This window comes from Myotis yumanensis, unplaced genomic scaffold (genome assembly GCF_028538775.1).
Source record: "Myotis yumanensis isolate MYYU_CA2020_CCGP unplaced genomic scaffold, mMyoYum1.0.hap1 SCAF_2, whole genome shotgun sequence".
Lineage (NCBI taxonomy): Eukaryota > Metazoa > Chordata > Mammalia > Chiroptera > Vespertilionidae > Myotis > Myotis yumanensis.
In genome coordinates this window covers 147,280,496-147,299,704 of record NW_027223753.1, presented here as the reverse complement: position 1 = coordinate 147,299,704, position 19,209 = coordinate 147,280,496, and the positions used below count along the sequence as shown (strand labels likewise).

General features: G+C 43.6%; 1 protein-coding gene across 5 annotated transcripts in view; it reads right to left on the bottom strand.

Moving 5' to 3' along the window:
- DZIP3 (DAZ interacting zinc finger protein 3) overlaps positions 1 to 19,209 on the bottom strand; it is a 167,832-nt gene that overhangs the window by 38,206 nt on the left and 110,417 nt on the right. For 3 of the 5 annotated variants that reach the window (XM_070406151.1, XM_070406149.1, XM_070406150.1), the window contains 2 exons: positions 11,398 to 11,541; positions 11,216 to 11,317 (listed from right to left, as the gene is read on the bottom strand). In XM_070406151.1, the coding sequence (XP_070262252.1) occupies positions 11,216 to 11,317; positions 11,398 to 11,541 (246 nt within the window). Of the gene's footprint in view, positions 1 to 3,025; positions 4,733 to 11,215; positions 11,318 to 11,397; positions 11,542 to 19,209 lie in introns of those variants that run through there. The other 2 variants (XM_070406152.1, XM_070406148.1) reach the window with 1 other exon arrangement.

The following is a 19,209-nucleotide window of genomic DNA, read 5'->3' as shown; positions in this document are numbered from 1 at the left end:
GTCTTTCTCTAACTGGCTTCTTTCACTTAGTGTAATGTTCTCCAGTCCATCCATGCTGTTGCAAAGGGTAAAGATGGGCAGAGGGGTGTGAGAGGTTCTGGCTATTTTAAAAAATAGATCCAATAACTGTATGTATGTTGATTTTGAACTTCTTATTAGGTTTATTTTGTCATGAATTGATTGTTAGGGTCACCAAAGAAGGTATGCACGAGGCCAAAAGGCACCCAGGGATAGGGAGTCAGAGATTTTAAAGGACTCTAGGAAGGCTTTTTCAGCAGGGAATTCTCTGAGCTGGTCCAGATTCTGGGCAAGTCCAGAGGGGAAAGTTACCGGTCATAGCAAATGAAATGTGGTCTAAGCAAAAGGGAATGTTGGTTAGGAAATGATCTAAAGGTCAGTTTCCCAGCTGATTATTGGATCAGACCTAACACTGAAAATGTTGTAAATGTGTTCAAAATTTATTAAAATAATTCACTCTTCTTAATTGAAATTACAAATAAAATACTCCACCTTTAATTCTTGAAGAATGACTTTTGCCTCAGGCCTTTAGAATTAAGTCTTAGACTAAAAGAATGCAAACTTCATAGCTGCTGTTCGTAATCAGTCTTTCCTTTTGTCGTATAATAGTATTTCAAGAGAGAAGCCAAAGGCCCTTGATACCGGTTTACTACACTGCTGCTATTTTCCCAGAGCTGAGATAGCACACTGAGAGAGGTTTTTAAACTGTGGAAGTGTGTTATGTGATACTAATAGTGGTTGTAAAATTTCATAGTTTAAGAAAATGATGTAAACCTGAAGACATGTTCTAAATGAACACCAATATGATGTTTGAATTTAAAAAGGTGAAACACCTATACTTCGCCTTTTAAAAATATTGATCAAATAACCATCAACCTTAGAATAAGAATACTGTAATTTTGGCTTTGAGTTGAATAATCTCTTCTTGTAATAAGATTACTCTAAACTTCTTTTACTTCCACATTTACCCAAAGAAACAAAATGGTGATTTACAAGTAGTCAGTTTTTTCTTTTTTTAAGCAATATGGTGTTATGAAGAGAAAACACTAATTTTGATGTTGGGAATCTAGATCAGAATCATCGCCCTACTACTCAATAGTTGGGTGACCTTGGACAAATTACTTCCTCAGTATTCTTGTCTCTCAAATGGAGATGATATCATTCCTATACACCTTCAAAACTTTCAGTCTCCTGGATTTTTGTCAGTTATTCAACTTTGCTTGGTAGTATTAAGGATTATTAAAGTTCATGTAGTTCAAATAGATCAATCAAATGTTTTAAGAGTGTGACATTTTATGCAATAAATTTACTACTCAAGATTCTGGGACCATGTGAAACTGGAAGTAGGATGGATGGTTATGATCTCTCCCTTCATCCTACTACAGTAGTTAAAGATAAAAACTTTTAAGAATTTTATCATCAGAGTAAACTCAAACAGGTCAGATGACTAATGGAAGGCTTGTTATTTTGGAAACAAAGAATAATATATTTGTTTAACAATAATAATTGTGAGGCAAGTAGTTTCTCTCATTTTACAGAAAAGGATTGGTTGAGAAAAGTTAAGCAATTTGTTTATGACACACCACATATCAGAGATGGATTTCAAAAATTTAAACCTAGGTTTGCATGAGAAAACCACTTTCTACTGTACCAATGATTTCAAACTTTGGCATACTTCAGAATACATAGGGTGCTAATTCCAAATGCAGATCCCCAGATAGCCTTTGGGAACATGCATATTTATAAATACACTGTGTAAATGTGGCCCAGGATGCCTATTTACAGACAAGAGCCTATTGGCTCTGAATACTGCCTACTCAAAAAAATCAGAAATCATTAAAACAAATTAGTATTCATTTGTTACTTGTAAATGATTTGACAGAGAGAGAGAGAGAGAGACAGACATCGTTGTGAGAGGGAAACATTGATTGGCTGCCTCCCAGGGGACTGTGTATGTGTCCTGACTGGGAATCAAAGCCTCGACCCTTCTGTGCACAGGATGATGCTCCAAACAACTGAGTCACACCAACCAGGGCTCACTTGTTTTCATCTGGCTACAAACCAGAACATTCCTCAGCTACTGTAGTCCTAGAATTCTTACCCAAGGGCTATGTGATAAGGGCATTTCAGGAGCATTTTATAAATGCAGAGTATTCTTGTTAAATTTGAATCTAATAAAAAATAAGCCTACCTTTCTTGAATTAACCATCTATAATAATAAAAGTGTAGTACGCTAATTAGACTGGATGTCCTTCTGTATGACCTTCCGGATGAAGCCAGGGCTGAGAGGGAAGCCCAGGTCCCGGGTACCTAAACTGGCAGTTAGACATCCCTCTCACAATCCAGGACCACTGGCTCCTAACTGCTTACCTGCCTGCCTGCCTGATTGGCCCCCCTGCCAGCCTAATCACCCCCAACTGCCTCTGCTTGCCGACCTGATCACCCCCAACCGCCCCCCCTGCCGACCTGGTCACCCCCAACAGCCTCTCTCTACCAGCCTGGTCGCCCTTCACTGGCCCCCTGCCGACCTGGTCACCCCCAAATGCCCCCCCTGCTGGCCTGGTCACCCCTCACTGCCCCCCTTGCCAAACTGGTTGTCCCAACTGCCCTCCCTGATGGCCTGGTCACCCCCAACTGCCCTCCCCACCCCCCCGCTGGCCTGGTCGCCCCTCACAGCTCGCTGCCCCCCCTTTGCACCCCCCAGTCTGGTCACCCCACACAGCCTGCTCTTTGGTCGCCCCTCACTGACCCTGAAAATGAGGATGGGCTAGAGGACCATTAAGGACCTACAAGCTCTGACATTCAATATCCAAGACATTCTTGGCATTTTACAAGTCTAGATGACTTATAAACTGCCTTCTTCTTAGATCTTTTCCTATCTTTTCTCATAACAGAAGAAAAAGTTTAAGCACAATTAAACAAAAATAGACTTTAAAATAGAGCTTTAAAGTAGTTTCAGTATACATTTAAACAGATTCACAAAAATAAAATAGGTGTTTAAGAAATATTTATTCTTTCTCATGTGAAAATGAAATTGCAATTATAAACATAAACTAAGAAACATTTGTTTTACAAGATAATTTGCTACATTACCATGACCTTGAAATTTAGACAAGAAAATTATTAAAGGCTCTACTAGTTCTGAATTTTGTAATTCTGATACACTCTTGACATTTTACATGTCTAGATGACTGCCTTCATTTTTTGGATTTTTCCTTTGCATTTTACAGTCTGTTCTCATTACAGAAGAAAACAGCATATCATTACAGAAAGAAGTTTAAATAGAGATCTGAAGTAACTCCAAGATACACATTTACACTGAAATATTCAAAAGAACACTTGCTGAGTCAGGGACACATGTACAGTCTCTATTTCACTAATTATGGAAAAATATGAATCAAATGATATTTGTCGTACAAAGTAACTGATTTATTCTAATTTTGTAACTGGAGACATGTAAACATACAGCATTTACACAATATGGTTTTGAGTTCTAAGAATACAAGCTCTCAGTGACAAGCTTTAGAGATGCAACTTAACCCAGTGGGTATCAAGTTTGTCACAAGAAGCAACTATACACAAACAGTGCCCCACACCCCCCTGCATCAGAAAGAGAAATTAGATACTTAAGGCAGAAAAACAATATTCCTACAAAGCATAAATGATTAAGGCATAAGACCATATTTACAACAAATGGATATAAGATCTCAATTATTCAACTGAGCAAATGAGTTAATTCACACATTAACTCCTTTTCTTACTACTTCCTTATTTCTGATTCAGGGAATATTTATGCTGCACCTACTGGGCAAGACACTGGGAACACAAAGAAGGGTCAGACATGGTCCCAATGGTGTACTGTGTTTAACAACCAGCTCTTGAGAGGAGGAAAAGCACGTAATTAGAGCATTTGACAATTTCTATGGGGTAAACACTCCCACTACAGACAAATTTCAAGTTACCAACAATTTGATAATTGGCTCACAAAATTCCTGAAACTTTAACAATCATCTCTCACAAGCCAGTGTAAGACAGTTCCAACACACCACTGTATGGTCCACAAGGAGCTCATAACTTCTTCATGGGTACATATGTTAAAGAATAAAAAAGAATAGGGAAGATAGAGATAAAATTTAAATAATTATATTTTTGTAAGCAGTTTCAAAAATTAAAAGAAATGCTAAAATCTGTGCAAATTTCCTACTTCTTTTAATATTCCAGTTTTTCTCTTGCTTAAATTTATTTCAGGAAATTAAAATGAAGTATAATGAGGGAAAGTAAAGTATGATGGAATAAGGGAAGAAAAATGACAAGAAAAGACATCCTGAGATATATGCTAAGTAACCATGTTTATGTAGAAGAAAATACCTACTAAGATAAGATCAAATGTAATGGATGTAACCTTTAAAATTCCATCGTCTTTAAGCCCTTTCATTCAGTTCACAGTCCTGAAGATTTGTCCTGTCCTCTTTGGCTGCAGCTTTGATCAGGTTAGCTTCTTTTGTACAAAACTGAGGAGTGTACTGCTTCACACTGTAAGCTCATAACAAAAGGCAAAACTAAATTGTGGAGTCTAAAAACTCCCTTTGCATAGTCCCTTGTATCAGATCTTAGACAAGTGCCGGCTGGAGTGACCAGGAAAGTCTTCTCGTAGCAAAACATGGAGCCTGCAGGTTGGGCATGTCCCCTGCTGCATTAACCAAGGTCTAATGCACTACAGAGCAAAAAGATTCATGTCAGTCTCTCAGATTTAGCCTAGCAGAGGCAGCTATCTACACTAATAAAAGAGAAACATGGTAATTGGCGTACGACCACTACCCTTCCCATTGGCTAATCAGCGTATCCTTATGCAAATTAACTGTCAGCCAAGATGGCGGCCGGCAGCCAGGCAGCTGGAAGCCAGCAGGAGGCTTGCTTGCTGTGGACTCCAACGTCCCCGCCTCACTAGCTGGCCTCTGAGCTTCAGTTGGAAACATAGTAACATTTATAGAAGATAAACAAAACTCCAGAAACCTCCTGTCAGTCAGCGGGGATCTCAGAGCTGGAGTCGCAACATTGTTTCGAATACAGAAAACAAAGGCCAGAAACCTGCTTTTAGCCGAGCCTCAGAGAGAAAGCCAGCTCTCAGCTCCAGTGACAGCCATAGAAGGTAAATAAATGCCAGAATAAAAAAAAAAGAAAAAAAGGAGAGGTTTGGAGCTTCAGTCGCCCTCCAGCCTGAAAACAGCCCTCAGCCCCTCACCCAGACTGGCCAGGCACCCCAGTGGGGACCCCCACCCTGAAGCAACAAGATGGCGGCTAATTTGCATACTGAAGGCAGGCGGCAGCAGGCAAGGCTGTCTGCGGCCTGGGACCCGGACCTGTGACCCTGCCGGGCGGGATCAGCAGAGCCGCGAGGCCTCCCGGCACCGGGATCAGCGTGACAAGGGGCAACGCCCAAACGCCCTGATTGCCCTGCGGCTCTGTGTGTGACAGTGGCGGCGCCCCAACCCCCCCACGGGCCCTGCTCTATGTGAGACGGGGTAGAGCCATACCTCCCCATCGGCCCTGCCCTGAGTGTGACAGGGTGTGGTGCCTCAACTAGCCCCCCCCCCCCCCCGGCCCTGCTCTGTATGTGACAGGGGGCGGTGCCCCAGCTCCCCTATTGGCCCTACTCTGTGCATGACAGGGGGGAGCTCCCAAAAACCCTGATTGACCCTGCTCTGTGCATGACAAGGGGGAGCTCCCCAAACCCCTGATGGGTCCTGCTCTGTGCATGGCAGGGGGTGGCGCCACAACTTCCCTATTGACCCTACCTTGAGTGTGACAGAGGGCGGTGCCCCAACCCTCCAATCGGCCCTACCCTGAGCGTGACTAGGGGTGGCATCGCAACCTCCCCATCCGCCCTGCTCTGTGCATGACACAGGGTGGCGCCCCAACTCCCCAATCGGCCATGCTCTGAGCCTGACCAGGAGCTGCACCTAGGGATTGGGCCTGCCCTCTGCCACCCAGGAGCAGGCCTAAGCCAGCAGGTCGTTATCTCCCGAGGGGTCCCAGACTGCGAGAGGGCACAGGCAGGGCTGAGGGACCCCCTCTCCCCCTGAGTGCACAAATTTTTGTGCACTGGGCCTCTAGTCCTATATAATAAAAGCCCAGCAACCCAAATGGCAGAATGACCAGAGACCAGAACAACTGCGGTCCCTTGCCCAGGCTGGCCCCACCCCCAGCAGGGACCCCCTAACCTGATCGGGGGCATGGCTGGCCTGCAAACCACCTGTGCTCCTTTGCCCTGGCTGGCCCCACCTCCCAGTGGGGACCCCCACCCCGATTGGAGGGCGTGACCAGCACACAAACCATCTGCGGCCCTTTGCCCTAGTCAGCCCTGCCCCCCAGCAGGGACCCCCACCCGGATCAGGGCCCTCATCAGGGTAGGCCAGCTGGTCCCCACCTGAGCACCGGGCCTCTATCCTATATAATAAAGAGCTAATATGCAAATGGCCATCAAGTCCTCATGCCAGGGCCAGGGGACCTGAGGCCGCGCTCCCTGCCTGGTGGGGCTTGACAGGGGTGGAGCCAGCTGTGTCTGGTTCTCGGGTGATTTCAAGGTGCACATGGGTGGGCAGGGACTTGACTCTGGATCCCGCGGTATGCCCCAGACTCTGACAGGAGGGAGATTTTCATATACATTTTACTAATTTTCTTTCATCTCTGACACTTCTATTATAGAGAAAGGGAAAATAGCAATATTAAAATATTTCTTCTAAATAATTCCCTTTTAATGTGCATGAATTTCGTGCTCTGGGCCACTAGTAGAAATATAAAACCCTCCCCCCCGTCACCACTCCAACCCAACCTACCAAAGGCTCCTGAAACCACAAAATTAGATCACTGATTCAGGCTAGCAATTCAAACTGTAAAGCCTCATTCACACATGAGGAATTTGCACCTTTCTCCTTCCCCTTGGACCCCAAGTCTCAGAGGAACCATGCACGGTATGGAGCTCAAATGAAAGCTCATAAAAGTCACCCTTTTGGGGTCCTGTGGCGCATCCAGGCAGACAAACTGATCACCAAAAGCCAAGCACCAGATTCTGTCCCTTCCTCATCCTGTGGCCTCAGCTCCAGACAGGCACTCCCCGTGGCAGGATACAAGGAGAGCCCCTTCTCAAATCTTCATAAAGACAGGAATGCTCAGGAGGCCAAGATAATAGAAACCTAAGGACCCAAATGTTGGGGCCCGAGCCACCAGGGCCCGCTTAGCACAAGGCCAATGGGAGCTCAGACCAAGTTCTGGTCCAATTCCTTACCTGGTCGAGACCCGCCATCCTGGGGGGTGCTGGGGTGTGTAATCACGGGGGGCACTCTGGAGGCAGAGGGCCCACCCCAACCCCTGGGCCCAAGGGGCTCTCTGCCTATGCACCCTTCCCCCAGGCACTCAGCACAGCTGTGCCAGCAAAGCCCCAGGGGGCCGGTCGGGGGAGGGGTGGCCGGCCCTCGGCCTCTGCTGCAGCTATTTGCACACATGTAATTAGCTCTAATTATTCCGGGCTTTCAGTTCACCAACTCCGGGCCTGAGAGCTGTGTCTGGAGTGAACTTGCCCAGGGAGCCGCTGCTCCACTGAATGAGCCCTCTCACCGGGCTGGGAAGCTCTATTCCAGCCCATAGCACCCTGTGTCATGTGTCTGTCTCTCCCAGTGCATCACTCTCCCTGTTCCTTGCTCTCTGATCCTGTTTACTCATTCCCCATGTCTGCCTGGGTCTATGTCTACCTGGGTCTTTTGTCTCTGTCTCATCGGATCTCTGCCCATGGAGAACACTCCTGCCACCCCTGCAAAGGAACACACACCAGCAGCATATCTGCCTTTTCAATAAAAAACGACAAGTGGGAAACAGAGTGAATTGAAAAGCATTAACTTAAAAACAATCCATGTGTCTGCAAATGCGTTCCAAATGGCAGCACTTTGGCAGGGGTGCCAGGGGCGGGGCGGATTTGTCACATGTTCTGGAGTCTCAGACACTTTGCTATGGACCCCTCCCACTAGCCACCTGGGATGGCAGGGTCTGGGAAAGTGACTTAGTCTATACTTACCCTCTCAGACCCCCACCTGACTCCCTAGATCCTTTCCCCTGTTCTGGCATCTGCTGGTCCCTCTTACTCCCCCAGTACCTCCAAACCTTTCTATGCTGACCCCAATTCTCCTTCTGTACCAGCCCTCCCCCCCACACAGATTTCACCCTCTCCCTCCTTCACACCCAAGTCTGCTACCCCATACTTCTTCCTGCCCTGCCCTCCCCTGCCCCACCTCCATTCTGCCCTCCTGTTCCAGACCACCCAGCAGCCCTGGCTCTAAGAGAAATGGTTAGAACAAAGCTTTCCTTGGCCGGAAGAGACTCTCCAGGGAGCTGCATGCAGAAAGGTGCTCCCAGTCCTGTACCTGCAACTACTCTTTCCTGCCAGATGCCAATCAGAAATTGTGTCTCTGGAGACAGAGGGTAGCAGAAATCCTTTGAAGCCTCTCATCAGGAGGAAACTCTCCCTCCCCACCCCCAAAAGGTCACCCTGCTGCCTCCCTTATCACTTTCAGCAACTCTCCTTTGCCCATTTCCTTGGAAGTGGAAGGATCGAAGCACATCTCTCTATATAAGAGTAATATACAAATCGACTGAACAGCGGAACAACCAGAACGACTGCTTGACCAGTCGCTATGAGGTGCACTGACCACCTCCTGATCCCTTCCCCAGGCTGGCAGACTCCAATTCCCCAATGGTGAATGGGGAACTGGGGAAGGGTGGAGGCAGGGGGCAGGGCCAGCTGCCAGCAGCTGGGTATGATGGCCCTGATCACAGGCCAGGCCTAGGGACCGTACCCACGCACAAATTTCATATGCCAGGCCTATAGTCTATAATAATATAAGGGTAATATGCTAATTAGACCAGATGTCATTCCAGATGTCCTTTTGGACTAAGCTGGGGCTGGAGCGAAGCCCGGGTCCTGGGTGCCTGCCGGCGGCCGGAGGGAAAAAACGCCTACTCTTGCATGAATTTCATGCATTGGGCCTCTAGTTAATCTATATATCAGGATTGTCAACCAACATGTTTGTCAGTAGGTCTTAAAGCCTTATCTGGTAGATTGCCAAGTCAACTGCTGAAATGATGGCATCTTCTCTATGGTTCGCTGAATAATATAGCTGGTAACAGAACACCTTTCAGACAATTTATTCTACTAGGATCCTTCCCCTAACTTCAAATATTCAGGAGTAGAGGCCCAGTGCACAAATTTGTGCATGGGTGGGGTCCAGCCCACCCCAATTGGCGTGTGGGGGGCAGATTGGGGGCAGAGCCCACTGGGGAGTGCAGGGGCCCTGGGCGGTTGGTGGGCTGGCTCTGCCCCTGGTCAAACTCTGGTGGAACTCCGGGTTAAGGGGAAAATTTGCATATTACCCTTTTATTATATAGGATGATTAGCAGTTCTTCCTTCCTAACAAAAAGGTTGAGGAATGTAGAGGGCCCCTGGGAAGGCACATTTCTTTAATAAATTGTCAGCTGATACCATGGTGGTAGGCAGAGCCACGTCCTGGATATGCATTTTGCTAAAAAGGCAGAAGTGTTTTCAGCTTGACCTTCATTTCTGCCCAGATGCCTGGGAGTGGGTATTATTATGTAAATCCAGCCAAGCACCAGGAATGACTAGGACTCAGGCCCACCCAGAACTGACATTACAAGAATGCAAATAATTTCCTTTGTCTTGACCTTTGGTGAAACTTCCTGGTACTGGGGGTATAAAATAAACACGTCTCTGTCTCCCCATCAGAAGAGGACAGCGGTCCCACCTGGTCCCAGCTTTTTTCTTCCATCTTTGTGTCTGTCTCTTTCTTTCATTTTCTCAATCCCCAGCTGCCCCTACTCAAAGAACTGGACTACTCTCTAGCCGCGCTGGACGCGGAAAAGAGAGACCCCTCCAAAGAGGAAAGCTTCTATAGTTTTTTCCCTAATTTATTATAGATTGTCCTCATTTATAACCCAGAAAAACATCATAACTAAACATACAAAAGTCACCAACACCTTGTGTCAAGTGCTTACGGTGTTTTGAAGTTAAAATCCCTAGATGATGGAATACTTTTCAGATTGCTTTTTCTTTGGTGACAATGGTAGTACATTTGGCTATGAACTATCTGTTAAATCATTTGCTTGAAAATTAATTCTGCAAACATTTTTTTTACCTGTACGAATGATGGAGAGCCAGGTCAAATGACAGCAGATTAAGAACAGATACTATGTATGAAGCCCATTAAATCTAAGCCTAAAAAGTAATCTGGATGAATTACCTATTTTCTATTCAATGGGTTATGGCAAAGAATAAAATAAGTTTTATGAAACATTTAATTTCTAAATGAATCTGACTTTTAAAACTTTAGATAGGAAAGTCAGGTGGCTAAGTATCTGTCCTTGAGATCTTTTAGGGTTAGCCATTCTGTGTATATCTCTTCATATCAGAGCAGATGCAAAATATAATTCTATAGCATGTATCACATATCTTTGAAATGATGCTTTACAGATATGGCTTGAATGAGCTGGCTATTGTTCACTTCCCTGAAAAGTCTTTTTATACAAGATTAACTTTTCCAGTGTCAAATTACATCTCTGCAACAGAAGACTTGGGTTATAAATTGTCTATCAATAGCATTTGCACAGCAGTAACACCAGAAGTTATCTATATGAATGCCAAGAATCAACAAAAGTTATGCTTGCCTCACATTTTTCTAACATCAAAACTCAAGCCTAAGCATCATCAAAAACAAATACCGGAACCTGACCACATTACTAAGGTAAGTCTTATGCATTCTAACAGTAGAGGCCATCATTAGTGTGGACAAAGGACACTATGTTATTTATAGCACATCAAGGTAAAGTGGCATGCTGCTAAATTGTCACGGAATTGCCATGTCAATCAACATTCTTTCCAGTTCTATTCAAGTGACTGCCTACTCTCTTCCATTTAAGTACCATCATGTCACCTTCTCCTGTAAAGTATATGGAGATCTGAGAAAGCACAATGCAATCTGTAGCTGAGGAAACAGGTGTAAGTATTTCTGTGTGGTACCCAAAAGCCCAGCACTATATCCACTCAAGAAATAACAGTGGATGCATATGATTTCAAATAAGGCAGTATAAATCTCCCTTAGTTGATTAATGGTAAACATTAAAAGGATTAGTTTACCTGAGAGTGAAATTTGTGAGCACAAGGCAAAACTGAGAGGTTTTCTGGAGAGAGATTCTCATGACAGATCACACAAGGCTCTTCTTCCTCTCCCTCATCATCCTAGGGGAAATACACATAAGATGTATTCAGCTCATTTCTTTCTCCCAAATTAAATTTATAATCAGCAGTCTCAATCTCACCAAATTATTGGCTCCTTCCCACGTGACAGGACCTTGTGAACTGAGAGGCCTCCAGGCTGGTTTTGGGGGCTGGGCAGCATTGGACTGTGGTGAAGGATGGCTATGTGAAACACAACTACCACTTGGCACTGATTTTCCTTGACTCTGAAAAGAAAAATATTACACTGATGTTTTTTAGACTTGTTCTAAAACAGGAAGATGAACAGAATAGCACAGAATGTGATATAGTGAGGATTAGCAAAAGGATAAAGGTCAATCAGATTCATGATAAATCTTGAAACAAAATGTTGACAATATTACTTATATACTGAGAATTAGGTAAAACAAAAATAACTATATGTATTCTTTTAGTTTAAATAAATGTTTGCAGAAAATTTGGGGGAAAATGCCTCCATTAGAATCATTCAAATTGACCTAGAGTAAATTTCTAAAAGGTCAGTTTATTCTAGAATGATCTGAAAGTATTTCAAAAAGACTTTCCATGCCATTTGTCCGGCTGAAATTAAATTTTTTATTAAGAGAAGATTTAATACAATTACAGATTATTGATTTTTCCAAATATGTTATGGTTTTAATTAAGACAGCTAACTACTGGAGATGAGGGCCTGAGGGGGCTTAAGATGGAAACTGGATGAGCACAACAAGACACAGTACTGAGAAAAATAGGAGAGATATGGTCCCATTAAGGGGACTCCAGTGTTCCATGGTCAGGAGGGATCTTAATGGGAGAGAACTTTTCTTTGAGGAGTGAGAAATTGAAGTTCCACATCAGGAAACCCAACCCTTAGTACATGAACAGGATAGATGAGCCCTCAAAACAAGCTTTGAAAACCAACAGGGAATATATCTAGGACAACTATAGAATTGCCTAGAAAAGAAATTCTGCTCTTAAAGGCTCATGCACAGACTCACTCAATCTGGAATCCAGGGAAAAACACCAGATGGAAAGGACATTGACCAGTGATTTTCAACCTTTTTCATATCATGGCACACATAAACTAATAGCTGCGGTACATCTACACAATGGAATACTATGCCGCTATAAAAAAGAAGGAACTTTTACCATTTGCAACAGCATGGATGGAACTGGAGAGCATTATGCTAAGCGAAATAAGCCAGTCGGAGAAAGATAAATATCACATGATCTCACTCATATGCGGGATATAATGATCAACATAATTTAATGAACAAGAATAGATCCAGAGACAAATGGTGGGGGAGGGGGGTTAGAGAGCCACCATATTAGCATAACCAATGGACACAGACACTGGCTCAGTGGGGACTTGCCCGGGGTGGGAATGGCTGGTGTGTGTGTGGGGCGCGGGGGGGGGGGGGGGGGGTCAATTGGGGAAAAAGGAGACATATGTAAAACTTTAGACAATAAAAAAAAAAATTTGAAGCATACCAAAAATATATTTTTCTTAAAAAATCTGAGAGCCCTAACCGGTTTGGCTCAGTGGATAGAGCATCGGCCTGCGGACTGAAGGGTCCCAGGTTCGATTCCGGTCAAGGGCATGTACCTTGGTTGCGGGCACATCCCCAGTAGGGAGTGTGCCGGAGGCAGCTGATTGATGTTTCTCTCTCATCAATGTTTCTAATTCTCTATCCCTCTCCCTTCCTCTCTGTAAAAAATCAATAAAATATATTTAAAAAAATCTGAGATAAAAATAGGTATACTTTTGATTCATTCATACCCAATAGCTATTGTTTCTTGATATTTTTTATTTGACAGTCTAAGGGAAAAGAGGTCAGTGCCCCTGACTAAATAGGAATGGCAAGTGTTAAAAATTCTTGTGGCACACCAGTTGAAAATTGCTGACATAGACCATAGTTGAAAGGGATGCATTTACTATTATTGAAATGCCTGCCAAAGAGGCAGGAGGCAGCAGGGACTCTCTGAAACACTGGCGGCAGCCATTTCTGCCATCTAATTCTGCTGTGCTGATGCCAGTACTAATAGACACCATTTAAAAATTCTCCCTCTAGCCACCTAACACCAGTGGAACACTCTGATGAAAGCCCATACACCCCTACAGCTCAGTCTTGCTACCTAGCCTGTCCCACCTGTACATGCCAGTAGCATCACAAGAGAAGGGTGCACACAGCCCAATAGGGGACACCCATGGAGCACCTGGCTCTGGTGGCCAGAGGAGATTACTCTTCTGGGCCCCACAGGACATCACCAACATAAGGGCACTTCATCAATACTGGGAGATATAGATGATCTACCTAATACATAAAAACAAACACAGAGAATTAGGTAAAATGAGAAGACAGAGGAATATGTTCCAAACTAGAGAACAAGATAAAACCTAGTAAAAGAACTAAATGAAATGAAGATAAGCAAAGGTCATAAAGATGCTCACAAAACTTGAGAGAAAAATGAATGAATACAATGAGAACTTCAATAAAGAAATAGAAAATTTAAGAAGTGCCAATCAGAGCTAAAGAATACAATAAACTGCAATGAAAAATACACAGGGGAATCAACAGAGTAGATGACATAAAAGAACAGATCAGCAATCTGGAAAATAAAGTAGTGGAAGTTACCCAAGTTTATAAAGAACAAAAATAAGAAAAAGATTTGTTTTAAATGAGAATAATGTATGGGACCTCAGGGACAACATCAAACACACTAACATTTGTATTATAGTGGTCCAAGATGGAGATAAGAGAAAGGGGAAGAAAACTTCTTTGAAGAAATAACAGCTAAAACTTCCCAAACCTGAGGAAGGAAACAGACATTTAGGTCAAGAAAGCACAAAGTCCCAAACTAGATGAACCCAAAGAGGTCCACACCAAGACATTATAATCACAATGTCAATAATTAAAGATAAAGAGAGAATCTGAAAAGCAAGTAGCATTAAATAAGGAAATTCCTGAAAGACTATCAGCTAATTTTTAAGCAGAAACTTTGCAAACCAGAAGGAAAAGACACAATACACTCAAAGTGCTAAATGCAAAAAAACCTACATCCAAGAATACTCTACCTGGCAAGGATAACACTCAAAATTAAAGGAGAGATAAAGGGTTTCCCAAACAAGCAAAAGCTAATATAGTTCATCACCACTAAATCAGCCAAACAAGACATGTTGAAGAGAGACTTCCTTAAGTAGAAAATGAAAAAGCAATAACTAGACATAAAAAAATATATGATTGAGAAAGATCCAAGATGGCAGCTAATTAGGGGAAGTTACACTCAGCCTCGACCAGGATCAAACTGGAATTATAATTAAATTATCCTATATAATAAAGAGGTAATATGCACATTGACCGTCACACCCTCACACAAGATGGCCACCCCCATGTGGGCACAAGATGGCCAGCAGGGGAGGGCAGTTGGGGATGACCAGGCTGGCAGGGGAGGGCAGTTGGGGGCAATTGGGCCGGCAGGGGAGTGGTTAGGGGCAATCAGGCAAGTGAGCGGTTGGGAGCCAAAGGGTCCCAGATTGGAGAGGGGCTGAAGGACATCACCCCCCCCCCCCCCCGTGCATGAATTTCATGCACCAGGCCTCTAGTAGAACAATAAATTTGAATAATCAACTGAAGACTAGTTGAACAAAAGTCTTATAACTAAGAACATACAGAAGAAGAGTGGAGATGTGAAAAAAAATGTACCTAGTGGTTGAGAATCCAAAAAAGTATCTCAGCTGCAAAGGTTCACCTTGAAGAGCAAAGGGTATCAACTCCATGACAGGCTCCCAGGCTGGAGAACCAGAACAGGAAAAAGGAGCCCATATCACATCTGGCTGTGAAAATCAGTGGGGATTCCAACTGCCAGGGACAGACAGGAGTCTGCTAGAAACCCAGGTGCCCTCTTAAAGGGCCAGCACACAAAATCACATTTATGGGTACTCACCCTAGATCTAGCAGAGAAAAGGCAGCTCTGAGAGAATTTGAGTCCTATAAGGAGAGACTGGGTTATGTGACTTCAGGGAGAAGGCTCAAGCTGCAGCTACCATTGTCCCTGTGCTGAAACCCTCTCCCACATTGTCCACAGACACCATTTTCATGGCTAGAGCACTCCCCTCCAGATGGCATCTACTGGCCTGGGGAGACCCAGTAGTCCCACCCTCCCAATTCCCTGTGGACTCACCCTGCCAAACTGACATACTGTTGAGGAATCAGCCAGCTGCAGGCAGTCTGGGCCTGCTACAGTTTTTCTTGAAAGGCTCTGAAGGAGGTCCAGGAAGTTTCAGGGCATGTCAGAGATGCATGGGAGAGATGAAGTTATATGACTCTGGGGCAAAGTCATTGCCACCCACCTCCTCCTCCACACACCCCGACTAGCAATGGTGATCCTGTGAAAAGCCTCGTGCCCCAAAGCCAAATCCTGTTATTATGGCCTGATGAAATCTGTTGGCCTCACCCTGATGACTCCCTGAGATCATACTGCCCCACAACAAAAATATGCAGGTCCCAGATGGGTGGCAACTGACCTGAACTTGGTGTACGTTGAAAATTTTAGAGTGGCCTAAGACAGCACTGACATGAAGATTGAATCTGTACCAACCTGGTGAACAACACTTACCCCTACCTAGTGATTCAGACCCTGCCTCATGCAACTCATGTACCGCCAGAGGTTCTTTCAATGGCTGAGCCAAACTGGCAGTGGAAGATGGGGCCAGATCTCAGGGTGTGTTGGGCCTTCTGTTAACCTGCCTGAGATTCAGTTCTGGTGGAAGCTGGCCTTGGCACACAAGTTGGCCCCACAATGTACATCCAGGACCAGCAGAGGCAGTTACCAGCTGTGGTTCACCTTACAGCTCCTAACAGGTAGCCCATAACATCAGTGACTTTTACAAAACATTCAAAGAACTAACACCTGTCCTCTCAAACTATTCCAAAAAATTCAGGAGGAGGGAAGACTCCCCAGCTCATTTTATGAGGCCAGCATTATCCTAATTCCAAAAGCAGATAAAGAGACTATGAAGGAATAAAACTATTAGGCTGATATCCCTGATGAACATCAATGCAAAAATCCTCAATATATTAGCAAACTGAATTCTGCAATATGTTAAAAAAATCATACACCATAATCAAGAGGGATTTATTCCTGGGATGCAAGGTCAGTACAATATGTGCAAATGAATTGAGAATCCAAGATGGCAGCATAGATAAACACCTGAAATTGCTGCCTCGCACAACCACTTCAAAAATACAACTAAAAGACAAAAAGAACATCATCCAGAACCACAGGAAGGCTGGATTAGTGGAAATTCTACAATTAGAAGGAAAGAGAAAAGCACACTGAGACTCAGAGGAGGTGCAGAAGTAAAGTGCAGAGGTACAGAGGTGCATGTGGAAAGGGTTGGCAACTGAGGACGTGGCTGTCTTTTTCAATTGAGAGGGAGTCTCAAGCTTCCGACTGCTCTGAACTCCAGTTCTGGGCGAATCTCTGAGGATCCAGACTCATACAGGGAGAAACTGAACAGTCTGGCATCGGGCGGAACTCGAGGGCAGCTTTCTCTCAGAGGTGCTTGCAAAGATTACCTCTGGACACTGAGACCCGGGGCTTCTTAGGGCATGGCTGAGGATCAGCCATAGCTGTTTGCTCCACCCTGTGGATTCCCTGAGACCCCGCCCCACAGAAGCTGTGCCCAGAGGCTTTTGCATATGAATGGCCTGGCCCTTGGCAATCTAAAATTACCTAACATACTACAGCTGGGTCAGAGAGACCCAAAACATCCAAAAGAAGGCCCAAGGCCCCAAAACAGCTTGCACTGCTTCACAGCTGGGCCTCATCTCGACACCTCCAAACCCCAAACAAAGAAGAGGAATCTGCATCTCTCTCCATAGCTCCTGCTGGGTAGCCTCAGGAAGAGGCTCAATTAGCACTTCCTTAGAGATCCAAGAGCCAGTGTACCCAGTGGTCAGAGTGGGACCATCCAGATTACAACTCCTCAGATCCATAAGGGACACACTCAGGGGGAAGACTCAGTGAGCACCAAAGCCCCACTGAAGCAAGTCTTGCCCCAGAAGGGTGTCTCCAGCACAGAAGTTCTCCCAACATAGACACAGCCAATTGGCCTGGAGGTCAATTCCTCCCAGTGATACCTACAACAATCAAGGCTTAACTACAAAAAGACTGTGCACAAAGCCCAAAAATGGGTGTACCAAGAGTATCCACCTCAGGTAATTGGGGAGGCTGAGCCACTGGGCCCTATAGGGCACCTAGCACACAAAGCCACTCTATCAACACAGGGAAGCAGCCAAAATGCAGAGACAAAGAAACATATCACAAATGAAAGAAATGGAGGAAAGCAAACTACTGGATATAGTTCAAAACCACGGTTATAAGGTTTTTCAAGAATTTTCTAGAAACTGCCAATAAATTTAGTGAGACGCTTGATAAATCCAGTGAGACCCTCGAGGATATGAAAAAGGACCAACTAGAAATTAAGCATACACTGACTGAAATATAGAATAATATGCAGAGACCCAACAGCATATTGAGGATCGCAAGAATCAAGTCAAAGATTTGAAATACGAAGAAGCAAAAAACACCCAACCGGAAAAACAAAAAGCAAAAAGAATCCAAAAATATGAAGAAGTGTAATGAGCCTCTGGGACAACTTCAAGCGTACCAACATCCGAATTATAGGGGTGCCAGAAGAAGAGAGAGAGCAAGATATTGAAAACCTATTTGAAGAAATAATGACAGAAAACTTCCCCTACCTGGTTAAAGAAATAGACTTACAAGTCCAGAAAGCACAGAGAACCCCAAACAAAAGGAATCCAAAGAGGACCACACCAAGACACATCATAATTAAAATTCCAAGAGCAAAAGACAAAAAGAGAGTCTTAAAAGCAGCAAGAGAAAAACAGTTAGTTCCAAAAAAGACATACAAAAGGCCAATAGACATGAAAGATTCTCAATATCACTAATCATCAGGTAAATATAATCAAAACCACAATGAGCTATCACTTCACGCCTGTCAAAATGGCTTATAAAAAAGACAACCAATAACAATTGTTGGCAGGGATGTGGAGAAAAGGGAACCCTTGTGAACTATTGGTTGAAATGTTAACTGCTGCAACCACTATAGAAAACAATATGGAGGTTCTCTAAAGAATTAAAAATAGAATTACCATCTGATCTCTGATCCAGAAATTCTACTTCTGGGTATTATCGGAAGAAAACAAAAACACTAATTTGAAAAAATATATGCACCCCTATGTTCACTGCAAAATTATTTACAATAGCCAAGATACAGTAGCAAGCTAAATGTCCACTGAATGATAAATGGATAAAGATGTGGTGTATATACATACACACATACATACACATATAATGGGAGATTAGTCATAAAAAAGAATGAAATTTTGCCATTTGAGACAACATGGATGTTTTTCTAAGTGAAATAAGTCTGACAGATAAAGACAAATATTTCACTTATATATGGTATCTATAATGTAATACAAACAAACAAACAAAACAAAACAGATTCATAGATACAAAAGAACAAACTGATGGTTGCTGGAGAAAGTGGGGGAAATGAGCAAATAGGTGAAGAGGATTAGAGATATAAATTTCCAGTTACATTTAAGTTATGGTGATATAATATACAGCATATAAAATATAATCAATAACATGGTGATCATTTTGTAAGGTATTTAAATGTACACCTATAACTAATATAATATTGTTAAGTCACCTATTCTTTTAAAACAACAAAAATAAAAAGCCTTTAGTTTAAGATGTAGAGCAGAAGTAAAAAAAACTTTGAATTCAAGACTCCCAACCTTCATGTTTTTAACTACATACTAAAGTTACCTTAAACTACATGACAGTAAAGTACCCCCCCAAAA